Genomic DNA, 25,300 nt, shown 5'->3' with positions numbered 1-25,300 from the left:
GCAAGAATATACATTACTCCTTCCCATTTTTATTTTTCACTCAGGCTGCTTTTTAGCCTGGAATGTCTTTCTATACACTGAAATTTTTTTTGTCCATTTTTATACATACTGTTGTATGTCATAGTTACTTCTGAAAAATTAGGATTTAAGTACTATTTATTTACTTACTTATCCTTATTCTGTTGCAGTCCCATTAATCATTTTCTGTAACTGTTCAGTCAGGGAGAAAATACAGAAGAAAAGGTTAATGGAGTTTTTTTCCAATTAAAATACTCTTATTTTTGGTATTTTGTACATAATGGAACAATATAATCACTGATCTAGATTACTTTTTAAATACCTTTTGGATTATTAAGCAAATAGCATATCTTTGCTGTTTATTTTAGAGGAATTATTTCTCTGCCTTTTCATATAATAAAAAAATTCTCTTTCACTCTGCCAGATAGAAGACCTTAAGCTCTCTGAGTGAAGGAGTTACCACAGCTTTCTTTATTTTTACATCCCCAATTTCTAGCAAATAGTAGCACACAGTAGTTACTTAATACCTGTTTGTTGCATGAGTTAATGAAGACTAGAATTTAGAAACACTTTTATTTGGACCCAGAAATATTAGGGCTTTATATTTGAAGCAAGTTAAAAATTGCAGCCTCAGTAAGAATTACTTACATATTTTTCTCTAGTATATCTTTGTGAGAATTTGTGTTTTGGGGTTGGGTTTGTATTGCCGCATTATAAACCACTCCAAAACCTAGTGTCTTAAAACAACAAGCATTTTTATTTACTCATGATTTTGCAGTCTGGGCTGGGTTCAGCTGGTCAGTTCCTTGGCTGTTCTTACCAATGGTCATTGCAGTCAGCCAGCAGGTAGACTTGGCTGGGCTTCTCCCTCTTTCATTTAGTCTCAGAACTTCTCTCTGTCTCCATGTAACCTGTCTCTGATGGTAGGCAGACTTCTTACATGGTGACTCAGGACTCTCATGAGGATAAAACCAGAAGCTTCCAGACCTTTTTAACACTTAGGCCCCAAATAGGCCCAACATCTCTTCTGCCACATTCTGTTTTTTAAAGCAAGTCACACACCTAGCCCAAATTGAAGGTGAAGTGACTACACATAGGAGTATATACCAAGACATAGAGATTATTCAGGGCCACCAATGTAGCAGACTGCCACAGGGTGATTTTGTTAGATTTGATTATTTGTCACTATTACCTGAGAGTCCTAGACATGGTTAGGAAAAATAATTTGCATGTCAACAGTCAACTAGCACTTTCAAGTGTGAATTAAGTTGGCCTTAGTTTCAACCTCTGCTTTGTGTTTTTTTTTATTTCATATTTGGCAAGTAATTCTTTTTCTTCCAACTAACTATTAGGGATGCTGTGCAAGATTTTCTTCATGAAATATATTTTTTACCTGATCATCCAGAATTAAAAAAAATAAAAGCAGTTCTACAGGAATACAGAAAGGTATTTAATTTTTTATGTATGGTTTAGGAGATCATTGATACAAAATTATTCCTGAGTTCCAGAGCACTGAGTAGAGATTCTTTAGAATCATATCTAAGGATATTATAGTCATATTCTGATGGCTAATTTCTGATGACTGGATAATCCTATCTTGAGTCCATGATTTTTAGAAGGAAGTTTTCATCTAGAGCAAAGATGTAATAGGATTAGATAGAACAGAGAGCAAAGGATACAGTTCTTATGCCTTTACTACCCAGATCACTGTGTTCTTACTTACAGTCCCTAAAAGAAGTGACTGTAGCTGCATACTCTGAGTAAAGAAAAAAAGCTGTGGGAGGATTCCAATTTTTTTGTGCTACAAACCATGTTATGGAAGTGTCAGATCTGATTCTGAGCTTTACAAGGGGAATCATCTGTAGTTCCAACATCCTGAACTTCAGTGAACTCTCTGAAATTATAAAAATATTAGTGATGATTCCATAGAATTTTAGGGCAGGAAGTGGGATACCTGACCTTGGGTCAGAATAGCAGATGTATTTACTACAGATCGCAAGATTGATTCTGAAGACTTTATATGCTTTTTTACTGGGTAAATCATCAGTCATAAGAAAGTAAGTAGTCAAAATAAGGGGTGAATTATCTGCTTAATCTGTAGACCTCGTTCAAGGCTATTGTGTAGCCCTTTGTAAATTAAGGGAAACTTGCCTTTCTTACCAAGAAGGATTTATTTTGGATAAGTAAAGTCTTTAGTTGAAATAAAATTTTTCTCCAGATCTAAAGATTTTTGAATGAAATCCCTTTCCCTGAGAATTACTAAAAGTTCATATGCGATACAAAGGAAGAGATAGAAAGTATTTTTTAAAACTGCTTTCAATTGGGGTACAGTTTAACTACTTTAATGGTAACTATGTAGGAAATACAGGCCTTCTGAAATGGTTCCTGAAGTGATTAATTGATAAGGTGTATCTCTCTGTGCTCTTTATATAGGAGACCTCTGAGAGTACTGATCTTCAGACAACTCTTCAGCTATCAATGAAAGCAATTCAACATGAAAATGTAGATGTTCGTATTCATGCTCTTACAAGCTTGAAGGAAACCTTGTATAAAAATCAGGTATACCAAGATATAATTAAAGAGCTATAGAAAACAAAGGTTGGAAGTTTAAAGAAAAGATGACCGATTGGTGTATTTGCTTGAGATTCAGTAGGCTCAATGAAAGAAGTGATTTTTATTTTACCAAGATTATCAGATATGACTTAGAATCAGTAATTCATGAGATACCCTTTGAGGCTGAAGAGCTTTGCATATTTTTTTGTTGTTTTTGAATTGTCATGATTTGGCGGTTATATTTTAGGTTTACTGCATCTTCCTGAGGAAGGGTTGTTTGTGTTTGTACAGCAGCAGTTTTTGTGAGTTTTCTCATATAACTTCCTGTAGCTATCTTTCATATACAATTTCAGTAATTATGCCATTTTACATTTTGATGGAATTAACTGTGTTTTAATGAAGCTAAATTTTTAAATTTCCTTTTTTATGGGACCATGGACTTTGTTCTTTCTTTGTTCTTTATTCTTTATTCTTAGCATAATGTAGATTATCCCTAACCTTGGTAAGAGTGAGAATTGGTATTTAAAATACCAGATAACTATAGACTATAAATCATAAAGTGGAAAAATTTTAAATGAGGTATTCATTTTTGCATATCAAGAACCTATATGATGGGTCTTCCCTGGTGGGCCAGTGGTTAAGACTTCGCCTTCCAATGCATGGGGTGCAGGTTCAATCCCTGGTTAGGGAGCTAAAATCCCACATGCCTTGTGGCCAAAAGACCAAAACATAAAACAGAAGCAATATTGTAACAAATTCAATAAAGACTTTAAAAATGGTCTACATCAAAAAAATCTTAGGGCTTCCTTGGTGGCGCAGTGGTTGAGAGTCCGCCTGCTGATGCAGGGGACACGGGTTTGTGCCCCAGTCCCGGAGGATCCCACATGCCGCGGAGGCCGCTGAGCCTGCTCTTCACAATGGGAGAGGCCACAACAGTGAGAGGCCCGCGTACCACAAAAAAAAAAAAAAAAAATCTTAAAAAAAGGAAAAAGAACCCATATGATAAGATATGAGAGCCTAAGACCCTCGGGAGTTAGTGAATTGCAAAACTGTGTTATATTTGTTTTCATGATAGAAGGAAGCATTTACTTAGGACAAAAGATACACATGATGGTAACAAGTACATGCTTCAGAGTCAGTGCACTTGTGTAACCAGTGTGGGAAACAGCCAACATGGAGATGATCCTACCACATGTGAGGAGCCTTGAATCTCCTTCACTGTAGGTTTCACACCCTCCTAACTGTAGATCTAGATTATCAGTAGATAATACAGTCAGTATACTGGCCCAAAACACTAGGAAAAAAGAGAGAAGGAAATGGTTTCTTTTCCAACTATAGCAAGAAGGTAACATCAAAGTTGAAAGCAGTTCAGTTAAGTTCTTGAATAGTGCTATCCAAAAGAATTTTCTGTGAGGATGGAAATGTTCTGCACCACACTGTATAAGTATTGCAGCCACTAGCCACATGTGGCTCTCTGGAGCACTTGAAATGTATGATTGAAGAACTGAATTTTTTATTTTATTTAATTTTGCTTAATTTAAATTTAAACAGCTGCATGTGGATAGTGGCTATCTTATTGGACTATCTTAGTGCAGCTCTAGAAGAACCTACAGCAATAACCAGAGTAGGAAAATGATGTAAGATAACAGGGTTAGAGATCAAGAGAGTCTTTGTAGCAATGCTGTGAGAGTCCGTGAAAGAACAAACACAAAAGATATTCTTTTAAAAGTTCAAATCTTAGCCACAGAGAAAGGAAAAGATACTTTAGGAGTGCGTTGAAAGACAGTGTTTATCTAAAAATAGATCTAAAGTTGTATAACTGTATAAACAAATAATTTGGTATAACGTAGTAATAAAGCACACTTAAAGATGGTGTGACAGTTAATAAGGTGATGGCTAATGGAGCCTTGGATGCGTAACTATTTTGATGGACTGACCTTGCAAAAGTGCTGTACTCTAGGGTAGTCACCAGAGGATCATTGACATTAAAGAAATGACAGCTTCTACTCCTTACTTTTAAGGAGGAATATACATTTTTGAAGGAATAGAGGACAGCTAAGCTCAGTGGATAGCAGAAAAATTTAACTTCTGTGTCAAAAAAAATCAGGCTATAGATCAAACTAAGCAACCATATAACCACTCTATGAAAATAGATGCTGTTCAGGTTGAAGTGAATCCCTATGGTAAAATCCCAGAAGGACAAGTTGTTTGTGTTGAGACCAAAATAAACTTGGGTGACAATGCAGAATAAATAATAAAAAGATATATTTACTAATAATTACAAATCTGAGAATGAGCCCATTGAAAATAAAGCTGCTAGGGACTTCCAAGTTATCCTAGGATAATGGTGGATGTCTAAATGTGAATCTCTGTATACCCTGCAAAACGTCATAAACAGCAAAAAGGAGAGCAAATAAAACCACACATAAGTCACACCTTCAGCATAACTGTGAGACTGAGAATACTATGAACTTCAAATTACATGTAATCAGCAGAGCTATCTCTGGAGCTCATGCCACAAGCTTGTGTTGAGAGCAGTTAGATTCTGAGGAGACCCTATGAAAAAAAAGTGGACTGAAGGAACTATGGATGATGATAAAGCAAAGACAAAATCACCAACCGAGACGATCCCACTCTAGGTGCAACGATACTGAAAGTTGGTCTAAGAGGTGGTACATCAGAGAATTGGTTACGGGGAAGGTACTTGAAAGTGTGTAGATCCTAAGGTTGCAGTCTTTGGAAGCTATTATCTCTGGGGAGAAGTAAAAGAATAGGTAGGGGAAGGCACTTTTTGGAGAGAGTAGTAAACAGAAGGAAGAAAGTAAGAGAGAGAATGTTAAGGGTCCTGCAGAAATAAAAAGAAATCCACAAAATCAAAGATATACCTCCCCATACTACTCTCCTGCCAGTAAAAGCTACTTATGAAAAAAATTACACTGAGCTATGCTGACAGAAAAGAGTACTTACAAAATCAGAATCTTGTAAGCCACTACAAAATCCTTACTGTTAACTGCATACAGCTATTATGAAGGGCCCACAATATAAATAGAAAAAAATATATGTTCTATACATATACTAAGTTACTATAAGACAAAAACAGAAAATGAAAATTAAATCTTTGGTTGATGACAATTTCTACCCCAAAACCAATCATAAAGCATAAGTAAACTGGACTTAGCACTATAACCTGAATTAAATATTTCAAGCAAGCATTTGCAGATATAAAAAAAGAATTAAGGGAATTTCCTGGCAGTCCAGTGGTTAGGACTCCACACTTGCACTGCTGAGGGCCCAGGTTCAACCCCTGGTCTGGGAACTAAGATCCTGCAAGCTGTGTGGCGTGGCCAAAAAAAAAAAGAATTAAGTGAGAAATTTAAACAGAGAAATGGATAAAAAAACAAGATATGAAACAAGAGGTGACTGAACCAAAGAAATTGAAGAAATGAAGGTTAAATTATAAGGACCGTGGGGGGAGAATATATATGACTAAAACTTTAGTAAGGAGCATTGACGAAAGGCAGAAGAATTATCAAGAGAACAAAAATGAGATTAGAGAAAGGAGTACAAAGGATCAAAGAAGTAGGTGAAATAGAAGCTCGGCAAAGATTTCACATACAAATAGAGTTTCTCAAAAAGAAAAATAAAACAATAGAACATAATATTTAAAACTATAATCCAAGAAAATTTTCTGGAAATAAAAGACTTTCATTTCATAAAATGAAATGATCCATTGTGTACCTGTGAACATTGACGCCAGAATAGTCAACCCTGAGACATATCTTAGACTTTAATAATAAGAAATCTTCAGGACCTACAGGTGAAATATTTTTTAAAAATCACTTAAAAGGGCAAGAAAAGTAAGTTAGTATCAGAATTCTCAACAGCAATATACAGAGTGAGCCTAGAGGATAGCAGCATTTTCAAAAACGTAAGGGACACAAAAATAAGCCAAGCTGTCCTTAGAATATCACAGATAAGAAACACAGTTTTAACATACAAGAATTGAAGAAATGGACTTTCCTGGCGCAGTGGTTGAGAGTCCACCTGCCGATGCAGGGGACACGGGTTCGTGCCCTGGTCTGGGAAGATCCCACATGCCGCGGAGCGGCTGCGCCCATGAGCCGTGGCCGCTGAGCCTGCGCATCCGGAGCCTGTTCTCCGCAATGAAAAAAAGAATTGAAGAAATGTGAGTTTCACAAGCAAGCCCTTCCTAAGAGGTATGCTAGAGAATGGCTTTACTCAATCAAGAGATGACTGGGGAGACTTTGGCAAAAGAACTTATGGTTACTAGTTATATATTTAACTAAAACAACGGTGGGGACAAATTTGGGAGAATTCTATGTAAATGCTATATATTTTAATAAAATAGAAATTATGCAAGTTTTTAAATGGGAGAAGAAGAGACTAAGATATAAATTAAATGAGCTTAGTCACTATTGCGTAGGCAACAACTAGGAATCAAAATATACTATTTAAAACTGGTAAACAGTTAAAGAAGGTTAAATAAAGAGACCAGAGACATTACAAAAGATATTTGTGTAAAGGGTACCTCTAGAACAAAAGTATAAATTTTCTTCTATACCAAAAGAAATTAATTTTAGGAGCTAATTATAATTTTAAAAAACTTATAGAATTGAGGCCCAGCATATCAGTCATATTAATAAATGTGAAAGACCTTAAAAGAAAAAATATTACAAATTGACTTACAAAGCAGGAAACAACTCTGTGCAGTTTGTAATACACACATATAAAATAAATTATTTACAAAGGCTAAAAATAAAGGAGTGAGCAGATTTTTAAGTTGAAATAAGAAAGCAAGAATTCTGATTCTGCCCCTAGACAAAGTAGAATAGAAACCAAAAAGTATGAAATGTGACCAAAAAAGGGTACTTTATAATACTAAAAGCCGTAATTCACAAAAATACAATAGAAGATACGGAACTTACAAAGATGATACATTATGAATATATATACTCCTGAGCAAGCAAACCCATAGAGACAGAAGATAGATTAGTGGTTGCCTGGGCCTGGGAGGTTGGGAGGAAATGGTGAGTGAACTAATAATAGAATTAATGAAAAAAATCATACTGTTATTTTCATAAATGCTGAAACGGCCTTTGACAAACTGTACTATCCATTTCAGATAAAAACACTAAAGAAAATAGGAATCGATGGATAGTACTAATATATTATAAATGTATACGTATACATATGTGTGTTTATGTGTACTGCATACACACGTGCACGCACACACATGCACGCATGCACACTTGATGGGGAAATAAGATGCATTCCCACTGAAAGCAAGCTTGCTCATTATCTCCACTACAATTTAACATTCAGTTGGAAATATTGACCAATGAATTTAGATAAGAGAAAAAAATCAGAGGCATAAGAATTGGAAAAGACATGAAACTATCTCTATTTGCAGATGGCATGCTAATATACTTGGAAAACTCTAGAAAATATCAATAAACTAGCTCAGACAACAAACAAATTCAGTAAGATAGGAGAATATAAAAATCATAATCTTCATATAGCAACAATAACCAGTTGGAAGACTTGTTGGAAAACCCAATTTACAGTAGTAACAGAAAAAGACAATATACTTAGGAGTAAGCGTAACAAGAAATGTATAAACCAATAAGAGGAAAACTGAAACACTTCTGAAAGACACAAAAATGTAATTGATTTAAACAAACGGAAACACCCCTTATTTATTGGGTAGGTTGACTCAATATTACAAAGATTTTAATTCTCCCTAGGATAGTTTATAAATTTAATGCCATCCCGAAGAAATGCCAAGTTGTTTGTTTTTTTAACTAGAGAAGTTCATACTAATGTTAAGATGGAAAAACAAACATGTAAAAAATAGCTAGGAAAAATCTGAAAAAAAAGCAACTGTGGGAGTTCAGTAGCCCTCCCAGACATTAATATACTCTACAGCCTCTATATAACAGTGTGATACTGGTACATGAGTAAACAGACAGACCAGTGGGAAAAAAATAGTCTAGAAACAGACCCAAGTGTATATGGACATTTAGGACATGATAAAAACATGGATTTGTTTTTTTTTTCTTTTCTTTCTTTCTTTCTTTATTTATTGAACACACACTCATTTTATAAATTCTTTTGGAATTGAATATTTTTTGCTGAAAAATGAAACCCAGTTTATCTAACCTAGAAGTGAAGTAAAAACATTTTTAAGCACTTAGGAGAGAGGTATATTTTAAAATTACCTTTCATTTAGTGTTCATGTATTTATCGTCTTGAGTATGAACTGCATTTATCTTTGCCAACTAAAATGTTCTTTTCCTTATTGTTTTCTAGTTTTAGCAAGGTAATGTATGTCTATAATTATATTAGTTTTGCTGTTTATTGGTTACTAGTTCATCTATTTTAAGTATTTATGCCTGAATAAACCTGTAATGTTATTTAAATGAGTTAACGTTGAAGTTTCTGGATGACATAAAATGTCTTTTTATTTTTCTTTTGAAACGTATTACTCTAATTTGAATCAGTTTTAACATGGAGTTTGAGATGCTCATATATGCTTTACTTTTGCTAGAAGGAAAATTATGTAAACAAAGTAGTTCTAAAGTGGTCACACAGGTACAATATCTAGATCTAACTGGCTTGAGAATAGTCATTTCTTATGCCTAACAGTTTTTCTTACAGCATCCTCAGTAGATAGATGAAAAAAGATTACTTGAACCAACATATTTTTTCATAAAGCCTACCTCTTTCTTCCTACGTCTTTTTTTTTTAAATCATCCCCACAGGACTCTTTTCCCATATCTTTTTCTGCTGTACTAGCTTTTTATACACTCCTCAGTTTTCTTATTTTAATTAATAGCTCTTCCTTATTGACTTATTTACTAAAATATCTATTATCTTTGAAAAGATACTCTGAGCTCTTTTTCATCTTCTTCATTTCTTCTTTACCTTGTACACATATTTGTTATTATACATATTGTATGATATTTTATCTGTTCGTTTACATGTTTATTTTCCCATTGGGATAAGACTATGTCTTATTTCTGTATACTGATGTAATAATACTCAGTAACTTTATTTAATGGATTAATGATTAAAACTTTTAAGCACACTTAATGATTCTAATCCCACAGAACATATTGTGGACTATATTATGTGAACTCAGCAAAAACTAGGTGAAAAGACTAAAGACATAGTAATTTAATTTTGTCAATATTTGTCAGATATTCCTTAATATTTTTAAGCTTTCTGGTTAGGACAATATACTAGTTTGTAGAAGTTATATATAAACTTTCTACTTTTATTTTAGGAAAAACTGATCAGATATGCAACAGATAGTGAAACAGTGGAACCTGTTATTTCACAGTTGGTGACAGTGCTTTTGAAAGGTTGCCAAGATGCAAACTCTCAAGCTCGGTTGCTCTGTGGGGAATGCTTAGGGGAATTGGGAGCAATAGATCCAGGTCGGCTAGATTTCTCAACCACTGAAACCCAAGGAAAAGATTTTACATTTGTGGTAAGTTCTGGTAATTTGGAATGACCAGAAGAGTTCACTGTCCTAATGGGGTTTCTATATTACATTTACAAGAAACTGTTCAGGTTATCCTTAGTGGCAGCTTGATCTAAACTAGACAATTTAGGTAATTTCTGAGTTTATTCCTTAATACTATTGCAGAGACCTTTAGCCAAAAACTATAAAGTTGGAGTCCAGTCTAGTGTGCTATGTTCTTTTAAATAAACTTTCTAGGGACTTCCCTGGTGGCACAGTGGTTAAGCATCTGCCTGCCAATGCAGGGGGCACAGGTTCGATCCCTGGTCCGGGAAGATCCCACATGCTGTGGAGCAACTAAGCCCATATGCCACAACTACTGAGGCTGCGTGCCACAACTGAAGCCCCCGCGCCTAGAGCCCATGATCCGCAACAAGAGAAGCCACCGCAATGAGAAGCCCACGCACCACAGCGAAGACCCAACGCAGCCAAAAATAAATAAAACAAAAACAATGAATAAGCTTTCTAACCTAATCATGACAGATACTTAAAATCTAATTATTTAAATTTTACTATTGAAACACAATTGCTAAGTGTCTCCATGGGAAACTGATTCCCAGGGTGTTTTAATAGTGTGTATATAAAAATGTTTCCATAGTCGAATGAGTGTGGGAAATCTTGTAAAACAAAATTAAACAGAACTTTTAATATATTTGGGAATGTTATGAATCTCCTAGAGAAGAGTGTGTGAAAATTATTTTTTGGAGCTTCTCAGCTGACCAAGGTTCTACAGAATGCAAGTTAGGAAATTCTATATGTACAATTTGCTTTCTAAGAGGTAAAAAACAAAAAATGCAAATTGCTGGATTTATGTAAAAGTTGAATGAGTCTAACACTTTATAAATGGTCTGAAAAGCCTTAGATTTGGCTTCTTAGCTACAGATTATATTTTAGTCTTGGTACGAAACTTTGTTTAAACCTTACTGAGCTTTCCTTTTCTAAGTTAAATTGACTTAGGTGACTAAGTTAAATTCACCATGGAATGAGGTACAGTTTAAGAAAATGTATACAAATTAGCCTGTAATTTTTTCTTGTTCTTATTGAGACTGGAGTAGAAGATGCAAACTTTGCCTATGGATTATTGATGGAACTAACAAGAGCTTACCTCGCATATGCAGATAACAGCCGAGCTCAAGATTCAGCTGCTTATGCCATTCAGGTAAGAGTGCATATAGACATTACTGGCTTTATGTTATTAAATTCTAGTAAGAAAGTTGTAAATTCTATGCTTTAGAAACTCCTATTTTTTTTTTGACTGTCATTTTTATTATCAAAGTAATACAAGTTCTTAACAAAAATTTCAAAGAGTACAGAAATGTACCCTCCTAACAGATTATTATATGTACTTTGAAGTTTTTTCTGTGTATATACAAATATATATGTTTCCTCCACCAAACAAGCAGATCATAGTACTTGATTTTCTTCTGTGCTTAATAGTCTTATCTTGTGTAATTTTCCATGTCAGTACATATATCTCTAATTCATTCTTTTCAATGACTTAATATTCAGTATGAACATGCCGTAATTTGTTTAAGAAATTTATTTAACACATTTAGGTTGTGTTCAGTGTTTTGTTTTTACAAAAAAATGATTTTGAAAACATGCATAATTTCTAAGTACTTGAGTGAATATATATCAATAATATAAATATCCAGAAATTAAAATGTCTCAGAGCAGATACAGAGTTTACGTTTGATAGATTTCATCAAAAAAGTTTCACCAGTTTATATTCCCTTGACAAACCTGCCCTTAATTAAAATTTTAAGTCTTTGCCAGTGACAAATAAAAAATGATGTTGTTTCATTTTAATTTACATTTAATTATGCGAGAGATGTAACATCTTTTATATATTTGTTGCTTTTTTGTGAATTTTCTCTACATGATCTTTTCCTGTTTTTTCCTTGGTATTGGTCTTTTTTTTAACTGATTTTTTTTTTTTTTTTTAAGATACTGGGGGTAGGAGTTTATTTATTTATTTATTATTTTTGCTGTGTTGGGTCTTCGTTTCTGTGCGAGGGCTTTCTCTAGTTGTGGCAAGTGGGAGCCACTCTTCATCGCGGTGTGCAGGCCTCTCACTATCGTGGCCTCTCCTGTTGCGGAGATCAGGCTCCAGACGCGCAGGCTCAGTAGTTGTGGCTCACGAACCTAGTTGCTCCGTGGCATGTGGGATCCTCCCAGACCAGGGCTTGAACCCGTGTCCCCTGCATTAGCAGGCAGATTCTCAACCACTGTGCCACCAGGGAAGCCCTTAACTGATTTTTTAAGACCTATTTTGATGTAGTGGAAATTAACCCTATGTCTACCATACATGTAATAAATATTTTTCCAGTTTGACTTCTTTTGCCCCTTTTCATGATATTTTTTTTAATTAAAAGATTTTTTATTTTGTTAGATATTCAGGTCTGAAATTCATGGTTAGAGGTATGATTTAAACATATTTGGAAGTTTTCATAGTTCATAGTAGAGATGGCATTTACAACTGTGATTCTGGATGGGATGATCAAGAGAGGGAGTATGTATAGATTAAAAGGTTCTAATAATTGAGACCTGGAAAATGAGAGCTCAGTGAGAAGAGGGAAAAAGTAAGAAAACTGAGAAGGAGCTACCAATAAGGTAGGAGAATATGGTGTTCTGGAAGACAAAGTGTTTCAGGAAGTATGGAGTGATCCAAATGCTGATCATAGGTTTGATAATTTCAGGGTTGAGAATTGACCATTGGCTGTATTAACATAAAGGTCATTGGTGACCTTGACAAGAGCAGTTTCAGTGTAGTTTAGAAAGCCTCATTAGAGTATTTTTAAGAACATGTGGGAAGAGAGAATTAGAGAAATTACAGAAACTCTTTTGAGGAGTGTTGCTATCAAGGAGAGCGGAAGAATGAGATAGTAGCTGGGGAGGAAAGGGCGTAAAGATGGCAAAAAAAACAACATGTTTATCTGTTGCTTGGGAACAGTTCAGTGGGAGGAGAACAGCATTGTTGTATAAGAGAATTGGTATAATACTATTTTAAATAGGTAAAGAGATGTGGAATATAGTGTACCAGTGGAAAGAGTAGCCTTAATTAAAAACAAACACAATTTGGGACTTCCCTGGTATCCAGGGGTTAAGACTCCACACTCCCAATGCAGGGTGCCTGGGTTTGATCCCTGGCCAGGGAACTAGAGCCTGCATGCCGCAACTAAGACCTGGCGCAGCCAAAAAAAAAAATTTTTAAAGAAAAAGAAACAAACAAGGGACTTTCCTCGTGGTGCAGTGTTTAAGAATCTGCCTGCCAGTGCAGGGGACACAGGTTTGAGCCCTGGTCCGGGAAGATCCCACATGCCACAGAGCAACTAAGCCCATGCGCCACAGCTACTGAGCCTGTGCTCTAGAGCCCACGAGCCACAACTACTGAGCCCATGCGCCACAACTACTGAAGCCCACGTGCCTAGAGCCCATGCTCTGCAAAAAGAGAAGCCTCCACAATGAGAAGCCCGTGCACCTTTGGTAGTGTATATATGTCCATGCCACTCTCTCACTTCGTCCCAGCTTACCCTTCCCCCTCCAGCCGCATAGCACAGGGAGATCAGCTTGGTGCCTTGTGACCACCTAGAGGGGTGAGATAGGGAGGGTGAGAGGGAGACACAAGAGAGGGGAGATGTGGGGATATATGCATATGTATAGCTGATGTTATAAAGCAGAAACTAACACACCATTGTAAAGCAATTATACTCCAATAAAGATGTTAAAAAAAAAAAAAAAAAGAAGCTCGCACACTGCAGCGAAGAGTAGCCCCAGCTCACCACAACTAGAGACAGCCCACGCACAGCAATGAAGACCCAACGTGGCCATAAATTAACTAATTAATTAATTAATTAAAAAATAAAACATATAATTGTGACTCATTAAATTAGAGTAAATTAAAAAGAAAAAACCAATTCATCTGTAGTAACAAAAGAGAAAGCAGAGCATATAAGCACTGATACTGATATTGCCAGGCTGGGGAGATATTAGCATGGAAATTGTGGAGATCTCTTGTGATTGCTTGTTTTCTCAGTGAAATATGAAGCAAGATCTACAACTGTAAGTATATGTGTTTTTTGTTTTTTCTTCCAATTTTATTGAGATATAATTGACATACAGAGCTGTCTAAGTTTAAGATGTGTAGCATAATGATTTGACTTACATTGTGAAATGATTATCACAATAAGTTTAGTGAACATCGATTATCTCATATAGATACAAAATTAAATTTTAAAAAAGATATTCTTCCTTGTGATTAGAACTCTTGGGATTTATTCTCTTAACTTTCATATATAACATATAGCAGTGTTAATTAATATTTATCATGTTGTACAATACATCCCTAGTATTTATTTATAACTGGAAGTTTGTACCTTTTGACTGCCTTTATCTAATTCCCCTCCCCTAACACTAAAAGTATAAATGGTCCCAAGACCAAAAAGTTAGCCGATTGCTGATTTACTAAGTCTGTTATTGGAGGTTGATTATGAGGACTTCTGTAGCCAGAGTGACTTTGCAAACATCAGAAAAAGCTGGCTTCAAACAAAATTTTAATAACATTTTAAAGTTAAATGAAAATGTTTTGAATATTTCTGTATTTGAACTTTCATAAACTTCCTTACTTTTATTAAAAAATACTAAATATAAGTATAAAGTACATATTCTATTAGACAGTATTTATACTTTATAATTATTAGGAATACAACTATTGCATGTGGTCCTTTTCAGTGAAATTAGAAAGAAAGAATAGTAGATGATGGGAGATATAATACCCTAACATATTTGTCTTGTTTTAAAGATTGATATTGGGGACAAAGATTTTTTTTTTTCTTTATAAAATCCCACTTGTTTTATTTTCAGGAAAGTAAAATATAACCATTTCATTGATGGACTTGAATAGTAAATTGGTCTTTAACATTTGCATCTTATTTTCAGAATTTTAAGCTCAGTACTTTATATATAGAATTTGAGATATCTTGAATTTTTGAACTATTTTGGATTTGTAGTTACATTCATTAAAATTCAGAAAAGGTTAAATTCTAAAAATTCTACAAATATAGAAAATTCCAATTTTTTCCTCCAAATAGCTTAGTCATTTGTTTCAATACATGTTATGTACAGCACAGAAATTGCATGTTCAAATATTACCACAGCTTTGTGACCTTGAGTAAGTCACCTAAATGGTTTTAAGCATTGAGACAACTCCAAAATTGTATCATTTTATGTATTTTTCTATGTATTTTTATGGCTGTAATGTGAAGAATGTTGATGGATGTAAAGGTTTATCTGTTTCATTGACGATTTACAACTGTAAAATATGTATTTGTAGGAGTTACTTTCTATTTATGACTGTAGAGAGATGCAGACCGATGGCCCAGGTCACCAATTGTGGAGGAGATTTCCCGAGCATGTTCGGGAAATACTGGAACCTCATCTAAATACTAGGTCTGTAGACTCATTAAAACTATTTTCATAAAATTGTTTTTAACTTTATAAACTAAATGTTATCCTTGATATAACTTTTTAGCATTAAAATTATTTTTAGTATGTTCTAATATGTGTTTTGCACTAAGATTTATGCTTATAATATTGTCAAAATGAGAAGTATAGTCTGCTCATTGTTTAAATTCTGTAACTTTATTTAGTATTTAGACAAATTCAGTGAAACTGAAAGGATTGATTTTTTTTTTTAATTCAACTGTCAGTAGTACTTTGAAAAATCTACTTTAAATTGAATGTGAGTTGAAACTTTTGATGGGTCTAATTAACACAGAAATTTAAGAATTTAAAGCTAGTCCCAAAGCCTTTAGTAATCCCGGTTAGAGATTAGAGATTTTTAGCCCTACCAATTTCTCCTCATGAAAATATTTTCTCCTTCTACTTTTAAAAAAAGTATTTTCTACCTTTTTTCCTCCCCATTTTAATAACTTTGTTAGGACTGATTGAAGGCCATAAATAATTTTTAGTTAGAAACTTTAATTTTAGGTAGTCTAAGTCACAAGCTTATTGGATATGTGACCTTGCATAAATGTAGTCTTTGAGCCTTAGTAGACATGTAGTAAAATCCTTTATAAAAGCCCTTAAGTATGCATACTTATTTGCTAGATACCCTTTAATATTTAGAAACCTTTTAAACATCATTTTATTTCTTAGGAAGAGCATTGTTTAAAGATGTAAAATAAATGTTTGTGTTTTCTTTTTTGAGGATTCCATACTTCTCCATTTATCTATATTTTATAGCACATATAGATGCTTAAGAGTTTCTGTGATCTCGTGGAAAGTTTATGGTTTTTAGAGTCATGTAGACCGAAATTTGAATCTTTTTTTTTTTGCTGTACACGGGCCTGTCACTGTTGTGGCCTCTCCCATTGCGGAGCACAGGCTCCGGACGTGCAGGCTCAGCGGCCATGGCTCACGGGCACAGCCGCTCCGCGGCATGTGGGATCTTCCCAGACCAGGGCACGAACCCGTGTCCCCTGCATTGACAGGCAGACTCTCAACCACTGCGCCACCAGGGAAGCCCCGAAATTTGAATCTTGACTCTGCATTTGCTCACTCTAAAAATCTTGGGCAATTTACTTAATATTTCCAAGTCTCAGTTTTTTTCATCTTGAAAATGTGGATAGCTTTACTTAAATTATATGATTGTTAGGAATAGAGAAGATAATGTTAAAAAGTACCTAGCAGAGTGCCTGACATTTGACTTAGACTCAATAATAAATGTTTATTCAATGTCAGCTTGTTGAATTTTGCTTTTTTTTGGAAGGGGTAGTGTGGCTATTCCCTACTTCATGTGAAGTAGAAGCCACCATTTCTGCCCACTTGTTATTCAATTTAGTATTTCTTAAGCCAACATTTTCTGCCTACTTGTTATTCAAGTTAGTATTTCTTAAGAAGCCAACATTTCCTGCCAACTTCTTATTCTTTCATAAGAAGAATATTTAAGTGGTCATTTATAAGAGTGATCTTAGCAAAGCAATGAGAATTCTTATGATCCTTCTACTTTTATATCTGGGAGTTTGAAGGAACCTCTCAGATGGTCCCTCAATGGTAGAAGTTCAATTTATCTAGCTGGAATCTGCTCATTGAAATCACCACCTCATAAATGTAAGAAATCAATAGAGAGCAATATTAATGGAATTGACTCACTTTTGTATGAAACACCAAGATACCAGGTTAGCCTGTAGGGCAGTTTTATAGCTTGGACTGCTTGATATTTTCTCCACAGGGCCTAGGAGAAATAAAAGACTTCCTAAAACCATATCCTTGTTTTTGCTGCTTTAAAGTTACACTCCTATACTCTCCTTTAATTTATTTTTTTTTCACTTGGGCTGTTTATACGCAGTCACTAAACCTAGGTCAAAGGGATGGCTATGTTTGGGAGATTTGATTTTTAGAACTAGATAGATCAACTACAGTTCAAAATTGCCACAGAAATAATTTTAGGAGAAAATATCAGGATGTGTCTTGACAGAACCTGACTTGTACCCCAATATCAGTAGTTTTCTAACTAAGTTTACCATAAAACTTGGTAAAATCATCTAGAGAATTCATGAAGATTCAAAATAGTGATGGTTAACTGAGAGATTATTGGGTTTTTCAGTTTTTAGCAATTTGTGATACAGTGAAATATATAATGTTTGCCGAGAACCTTGAGTATAGGGCATTAATTACATTTGTCATTTCCTAACCTTGCATTGGTGATTAAAAAGGAACCCACTCACCTCAAAAAATTGCTGTACACATGGGTAAGATGAGACCTGTTTGAACATGTTTAAGTGTTAACACTCAGGAGCAAATAGAAAGGATCATGTTGAAGTTACGGAAGAGAGAAGTGGTAATTGATATAATAGGGACCCCGAGGGGCATCCAAAATGGTAGCCATATATCTAATGGGAGATTAGATTAGAGGAAGTGAAATCTCTTTCTCTGTAATAGGGGAAGATAAAATAATGGATGGAACTCAGCAAATTTTACAGATTTAGTTGTGGGATTGTGTTAATGGTTTCTTCTTTTTTTTTTTTTCATGAAGTAAGAAGTATAGGAGATGAGATTATTGGCTGAAAGTGGCAGTGGAGTTGGTATAGGTGATGTAAGGAGAGCAGTGATGATTTGAAATAGCCACTGTGGAAAGAGAAGAGAGAGCTGATAAGGAAAACTTAAAAGGATTCCTGGGCAGCGTAGAGGTCCATTGACGTTGAAGACTAAGATATGTAGTAGTACTAATCTCATAAGCAATTTAATGATTTTTCCTCTATCAATGCAGTGGCCTAGGTATCATTTCAGTGAAGGCAGGCATTTAGACTGATCCAAGGTTGGGAGCTTGGTGGATGGGTACAGCTGGTAAAGAAAATGTGGGAGTGGAGTGCATACAGGATATTACCAAGAGAGTACTTGAAGTGAAGCACTGTGGAGACCAAGCTGGCTAGGGAGAGAGGTAATGAAAGGAGGGTATTACAGATCAGGAGAGTTTGGCAGAGTCAAGGGACAAAAGGTTTCAGTGAGAGAACAGATGTGTCAGAGTAACTGAGCAAAAGAACTGGAACTTTGGGAAACTGGCCATAAAGTGAGGTCTAAATAGTACATTTTGGAAGTGAAGAACTTTCTCTGTATTGGCAAGGGAGTCCCGATAAAGAAGTAGAGGGGAAAGTCATTGAGAAGTTTTCATTTTGACTAGATGGTCCAGCCAGACATTGAAGTCACTCAGGATGATAAAACTTGGTGAAGAAAGAAAATGCAGAGCAATTTACTAAATTTATCAGTGAGTTTGGTAATCAGTGGGTTTGGTAGATGCCCATAATGAGGAGTAGAGAATAGTATATATACCTGGGTGGCTTGAACCTCAAAGGAACAGATCTTTCTCGTACAATGATGGGGTTGGAAGGATCTGAAAGGAGCATTGAGGAAGGGAGGAAGCAGACTTAAATCCTTTGAAGTACTTGGGGTGTGCGTGAATGACCTACTGCCCTGCCATTAAGAAGGCTTTAGGGAAAGTAGTGTCTTTAGCCAGATTTCAATAAAGGCAAGGCAGTAGTGAGGTAGTCAGTGAAAGAGTTGATGTAGTTTCTTATGCTTTCTTTACTAAAGTTTTAAACAGATGGATATATATATATAATATTATAAAATATATATATATATTTTTTTTAATAAACAATTTTTAAAATTACAGATATAAGAGTTCGCAGAAGTCAACAGATTGGTCTGGAGTAAAGAAGCCAATTTACTTAAGTAAATTAGGTAATAACTTTGCAGAATGGTCAGCATCTTGGGCAGGTTATCTTATAACAAAGGTAAGAACTCTGTTCAGAATTTTTAACTGAACAGAAATTGTAAAGGCAATGAGAACATCTATCTGAATGCATAGTACACACAGTAGGAATTGTAATATTTGTGCTGATATAGAAGTTTTCATAGGAAATGTTTACTACTAGAGAGTAACAATTACTCTGTTGTTACTAGTAACAGTTTCTGAGTAAGAAGGTAGTTGTTTTATCAAGCAAATTGCTATGTTCTTCATGTGTTTGTAAAATGTCTATTATGTCTGTTCATTTAAGGTTGTAAAATAATACTGTTTAAAAGGATATAAATGCTTTATCAGACTTTTTTACATAATAAAACGATTTCTTAGGTAATAAAAAGATAATATTATCCCTTAGTGGCTACTTCTAAAAGAGGATACATTATCTGAACTTCCTCCAAAATAAAAGTAGAGGTTTTTTAAAAATGAAATTCCATGGAAAAATAGAGGTATATTTCTGACGTTTTCCTAATATGAAATTTTTACATACCTGACAAACAAAAAGGTACCCTGTGTTCACCCAAAATGTTTAAGGTGTATTTAAATTTCACAACTTTTGTTTTTAATTCATATTTCTGTTAGTGTTTTAAAATATTACTATAATTTGTACCTGGTAATTTCAAGAAAGTGTCTCTCATTTTTTAATGAACATACTGAAAATATAATATGTGAAATATTAAATTAATACTCTTTAATTATTTTCAGCTATGGAATATTTTATTTAGTTGTAATTTAGTTTGGTTTTTTTTAAGTGAAGGATTTGTATTTGAAGAAGAAAAAACCTTTAAATTTTTATAAGAGAACAGTAATGTTGGTAAATTGAAGGTTAGATTATACCAATAAAATTTGACTCTAACACCAAGTAATTTAATTTTTTTATTTCTTTCATTTTGTTTCCTATAGTTAATCACTGTTTATTACTTAATAAAAATGTGATCTTGTACTTAATGTGCTGGCCCAGAGAATACCTTCTGGTTACTTTCCTCATCTATGTGCTCAAGGAATAAATATACTAAATTTAAAGTTAGCTAAGTAAAATATACTGTATTTAGGGAAGTTAATCTGTAACAAAACGTGATTCATTTTAAAATGAACTGTAAGGGGAAAAGACCATTTTTGCTGAGATAGTCGGCAGCCCAGGTAGCTATATTGCCTGTAGGGGTGTCAGCAGTTCAGGCACTTGACCAAAGGGATGGTGATCTGAAATTCTCCCTGCTTTGAGTGCATTTCTCCATAGAATACCCACTCTGCAATGTTAAATTAGCTCACATGTTATTTTTTGGCATTAATCAAAAGAATAAAATGAATAAAACTACTTACTCTCTCTAAACCATTGGAGTTTATAGGTGCGGCATGATCTTGCCAGTAAAATCTTCACCTGCTGTAGCATTATGATGAAGCATGATTTCAAGGTGACCATCTATCTTCTTCCACATATTCTAGTGTATGTTTTGTTGGGTTGTAATCAAGAAGATCAGCAGGAGGTAAGAAATATCATTTTATTTGGTTTCTGTTTGTCCAGACATTTATGCAATATGATTAGTATTAAAAAGGCTACATATTAGTAGGAAATGTAGATCGAGGTATGCTATAATATGTAAGTACATATGAAAATGCTTACAAAATCCTTTTTTTATACTTTTATTTATCAAAGAGTTATATAATGCTTGGTTCATATCCTTTACCTATTTGTGGTTGTGTATGTGTGTGTCCTTTTTAAATAATTGGTAGTTTGATATGTATTCTGGATACCAGTTTGTGCCAGTCATCTCTCACAGAAATTTTTTCCAGTTAGTGGTTTTCTTTTTAACCTTTGTTTATACCTTTTGCCATGCAGAAATTTTAAATATAAATGCCAAATTTATAAATCTTTTGTAGCTTTTTAATTTAAACCTTTTATGTGATGCCTTCTCTTATCCAATGTCATGAACATATTTTCCTACATCTTTTTGATCCTTTTGTTTTAACATGCCCTTCAATTACTCTGAAATTGATTTTTACAGATACTGTGAGATATTGTTTAAAGTTTTATTTTCTACTGGTTAACAAGTAGTTTCGTGATCATTTATTGAATAATCTAGAAGAATTTTTAAATATTTTTATATTTACTCTCGTGACTCTTTTACAGTATATTTTCTTTTCAGGGAAACATTTTATTGGCTTAATTATAGATGAGAAAAATGATTTATTATTAATGTATGATGGATTTTTTTCTTTTGAAAATTATTGCCTTAAAGTGGTTAGTCTTATATGTCAGGTAATTGTAAAATGATATTATGCAGACATATTATTCACCATAAAATGATTCTTCTTAGGTTTATGCAGAAATTATGGCAGTTCTAAAGCATGACGATCAGCATACCATAAGTACCCAAGACAGTGCATCTGATCTGTGTCAGCTCAGTACACAGACTGTGTTCTCCATGCTTGACCATCTCACACAGTGGGCAAGGCACAAATTTCAGGCACTGAATGCTGAAAAATTTCCACAAGGCAAATCAAACAGAAATAAGGTGGACTCCATGAGTAAGTCATAACTTCTTTATACTTCCTTCTCTTCATTATTAACAAGTTAGCTCCTTTCTGTATCAGTTCTGTAATTTAAGCATTAGCTTTTAAAAGACCTATGTTTTCTTGCATGCCTTTTTTTCCCCTTTAAGATGGCCTTTTTACTGAGAAAGAGCAGTGAATTTATAGTTAGAAAACCTCTCTTTAAATTCCTACTGTCACTTCCTTAAGCAAAACACATACCTAATTTTTCTTTGCATAAAATAGGGTTGATTTTATCTCCCTTAGAAGATTGAGGATTAATTGGGATGGTGATGATATAAATTAAGTGCGTATATATATGAATAGTGAAGTGTTCTTTATACTTTTTCACTTATAAGATACTCTTTGCAGTCTTTTTCACATTTAAGTTTTAAATTTCAAAGAGTTTACTTTCATTCATTTCATGGCCTATTTTTTTTTTCTTTTTTAAATTCATCTCATTCTTTTTATTCTTCTTTTCCCTTTCTCTGGTAGTGTTTGGTATCCAGCAGGCTCTCCAAATATGCTTAATATATGTTACTATACTATACTCTGCTACACCTACTATCGTGCTATTTCTTTCCCTGTGATATTACAACTCCCACAAAGGTGTCTAAAAGAGGAATCTCATTAGAGTTTAAAATGACACTTGCCCCTATGATACAAGCACTTGGTGAGAAGAATTATATTCATCAGACATTAATAGATACTCTTAATGTCTTTGAACTTTTGTGTTTTTCATTCTTGCAGCAAGTGGGTAAAGTATATGATACTTCTGCTTCTCGTATACTTTAGCCATTTAGTGGAATCACATGATTTTCCCCCAAAGCTTCGAGGCTAATTGGAAAAACTAAGACCCTTAAAGAGGCCTTCACTTACACCAAGTTCTCAGTTTGTGAGCATCTCCCTCTTGTTACTATATCTGTGGAAGCACATACATTCCTGTTGTTAAGCACAACAGTTTGTTATTTTTCTAAGATTTTTTGGACTTGCAAATAATTATGTTTAGGGGAATGTTTTTCTCTGCAGTAAGACTAATTATTGATATATTTTACATTATTGAATGTTTGTTTCTGTTTCTGCATGTGAAAATGATAACAAAAAAAACAAACGCGAACTCCGTTATTACCATTTCTTACTAACATAGTAATGAAAACTCTAGCTTTTAAGAGTAACATTTGTAATGTTTCAAAAGTACAATACTTTAACATTTCTCATAATTTGAAATGATTTACAAATTTTGATGGAAGTAAAGAATTTATTTTAAATATAATTTCTTTTAAATTTACTATCTTGATTATGAAATTTATTTGTTTCCTGTTTTCTACATGCTGTTATGAGTCGTTATTAAAATTTATAAGTTTTAAATAAGAATTCTTAAACTGGATAGTCCAGAAGTTTCTCAGTTAGGTCTTTTCTTAGACTCTTTAAAAAATTACCATTTTAAAGTATTTGTGATTTTACTTGAAAGGTACTTTTACTTTTTATTTCCATTGTATTAGTTAATATTGTATATATAGCAACACAGGAAAAAAATAGTTTGTTAACAAATAATTTTAAAATTAAAAAGAAGGCTATTTCTATAATTCTACTTTTTTCCTCCTAATAGCTATACTTTATCAGTGTTTTTATAGTTATTAATAATAAATAACTCATCTCTGTATCTTTTGTATCATCTTTATATCTCCTCGACATTTAATATAAATTTACATTTAATTGTCACAACAAAATTGTAAGTAAGGCAAGACAGATACTAATATTTCCCTTTTATAAATAAAACAGAAGCTCAAATAAGTTAAATGACTGTTCAAGGCAAGATAAGTCATATTCCTGTTCCTGTTGGAGCAGGAATCTTCTGAGCAATCTTCTTGTTGGTAGTTACCTTCTAAGTAAGATACCCTAATACATTTAGATTAATTTATTTCATGAAATAAATTAAAAATAAATAAATTGAAATTTAAACGGATACTTTTAAAATTTCATCTTCTCAGTCTTTAATTACTCAATTGTCTTTTTATAATCTAGTACCTACTGTGGATTATGAAGACTATCAGAGTGTAACTCGTTTTCTAGACCTCATACCTCAGGATACTCTGGCAGTAGCGTCCTTTCGCTCCAAAGCATACACACGAGCTGTAATGCACTTTGAATCATTTATTACAGAAAAGAAGCAAAATATTCAAGAGCATCTTGGATTTTTACAGGTTTGATATTAATATAGTGAACTTAATAATGACATTTAATATTGCCAGTCTTTTATGTTTAGATTGTTCATTTTATTGGTTTAGACAATAATACTATGACTGTGTAGGGTAGAAAAGAAAGTAAGGGCCAGTGGGCCTAATACAATGGATTAAATAAGAGGTCAAGATTGTTGGGCTTCTTTTCAGGTCAAAAAGCAGAGTGTGGTGAGAGAACTGGAAAATGAGTGGCTTGTAGTCTTTGGATGATTAGTCCTATCCTGTCTTTTTCTCCCTTGTCTAGCTCTGAGTCTCTTGTTCATTGTTAAAGTCATTCCTTTACAAGGATGTTCAGCTCCCTCATCTTTCTCCCTCTGTGTTGTATTCACTTTGTAAGACTCCAGTGCTGGATAAACTCACCCATCTGCTTTCCCAGTGTCTGCATGTAAGCAGCTGAACATCACTGGAGAAAAATCACACAATGGATTTTTAACTGGTTTTCCTTTCAACTCATAATCTCAAACATCAGTGGGACTCTTTAACACTGCCTTCAGTCATTCTATGTTTCTCTAGTAAAGACTACTTTCGCACTCTTCAAGATGACTATTTCTTACCTTCTCTTCATTTCTCTGCTTCCACCTTACTTACTCTGTTGAGATGATCTTGCTTCATTGTTCATTAGGAAAGTAGAAGCCAGATGTCTACCAAATCCGAGAATACATTGGCTTCTGTACCATATTCTCTTTCTTCCCTTCTCTTGTTCCTAAGGAAGGATCCCTTCCTGCCAAAATTCAGTTCTTCTACTTTTGTTCTTGATTTCAATCCTTCAGATATTCCTGCTTTCTCCAATATCATTAATTTTTCTTTCTCATCCAGAGTACATAGAGCATATAGACATGCTCTGGTGTCGCCTGTAAAAAAATCTTAATTTTTTATAATTCCCTTGATCTTACAGTATCTTCTTCAGATACTTCCCATCTTTCTGTTTCCTTTCACAGTCAGTTTTTAAAAGAGTTGCCCATCTTCTCTGTATTCCTTCTTTACTTCCCATTTACTCTTTGCCCGTTCCAACAAGAGTTCTTTCTCCATTGCACTGACACTACTCTTGCTAAGAAAATTGGTGGCCTCCATGTTACCAAATCCAATAAATGCTTCCCAGTCCTCATTTTCTTA

General features: G+C 34.1%; 1 protein-coding gene across 1 annotated transcript in view; it reads left to right on the top strand.

Moving 5' to 3' along the window:
- Positions 1-25,300, top strand: part of ATR (ATR serine/threonine kinase) — a 95,830-nt gene that overhangs the window by 27,721 nt on the left and 42,809 nt on the right. The window contains exons 20-28 of the mRNA XM_065875798.1: positions 1,371-1,464; positions 2,452-2,577; positions 9,878-10,084; positions 11,163-11,276; positions 15,450-15,565; positions 19,290-19,410; positions 20,765-20,902; positions 21,734-21,944; positions 23,973-24,151. Coding sequence (XP_065731870.1) covers positions 1,371-1,464; positions 2,452-2,577; positions 9,878-10,084; positions 11,163-11,276; positions 15,450-15,565; positions 19,290-19,410; positions 20,765-20,902; positions 21,734-21,944; positions 23,973-24,151 — 1,306 coding nt within the window. The remainder of the gene's footprint in view (positions 1-1,370; positions 1,465-2,451; positions 2,578-9,877; positions 10,085-11,162; positions 11,277-15,449; positions 15,566-19,289; positions 19,411-20,764; positions 20,903-21,733; positions 21,945-23,972; positions 24,152-25,300) is intronic.

The sequence above is a fragment of the Phocoena phocoena genome, chromosome 4 (assembly GCF_963924675.1).
Source record: "Phocoena phocoena chromosome 4, mPhoPho1.1, whole genome shotgun sequence".
In the NCBI taxonomy this organism is placed as follows: domain Eukaryota; kingdom Metazoa; phylum Chordata; class Mammalia; order Artiodactyla; family Phocoenidae; genus Phocoena; species Phocoena phocoena.
The sequence above is the reverse complement of the archived record's forward strand: the minus strand, read 5'-3'. Positions and strand labels throughout refer to the sequence as shown.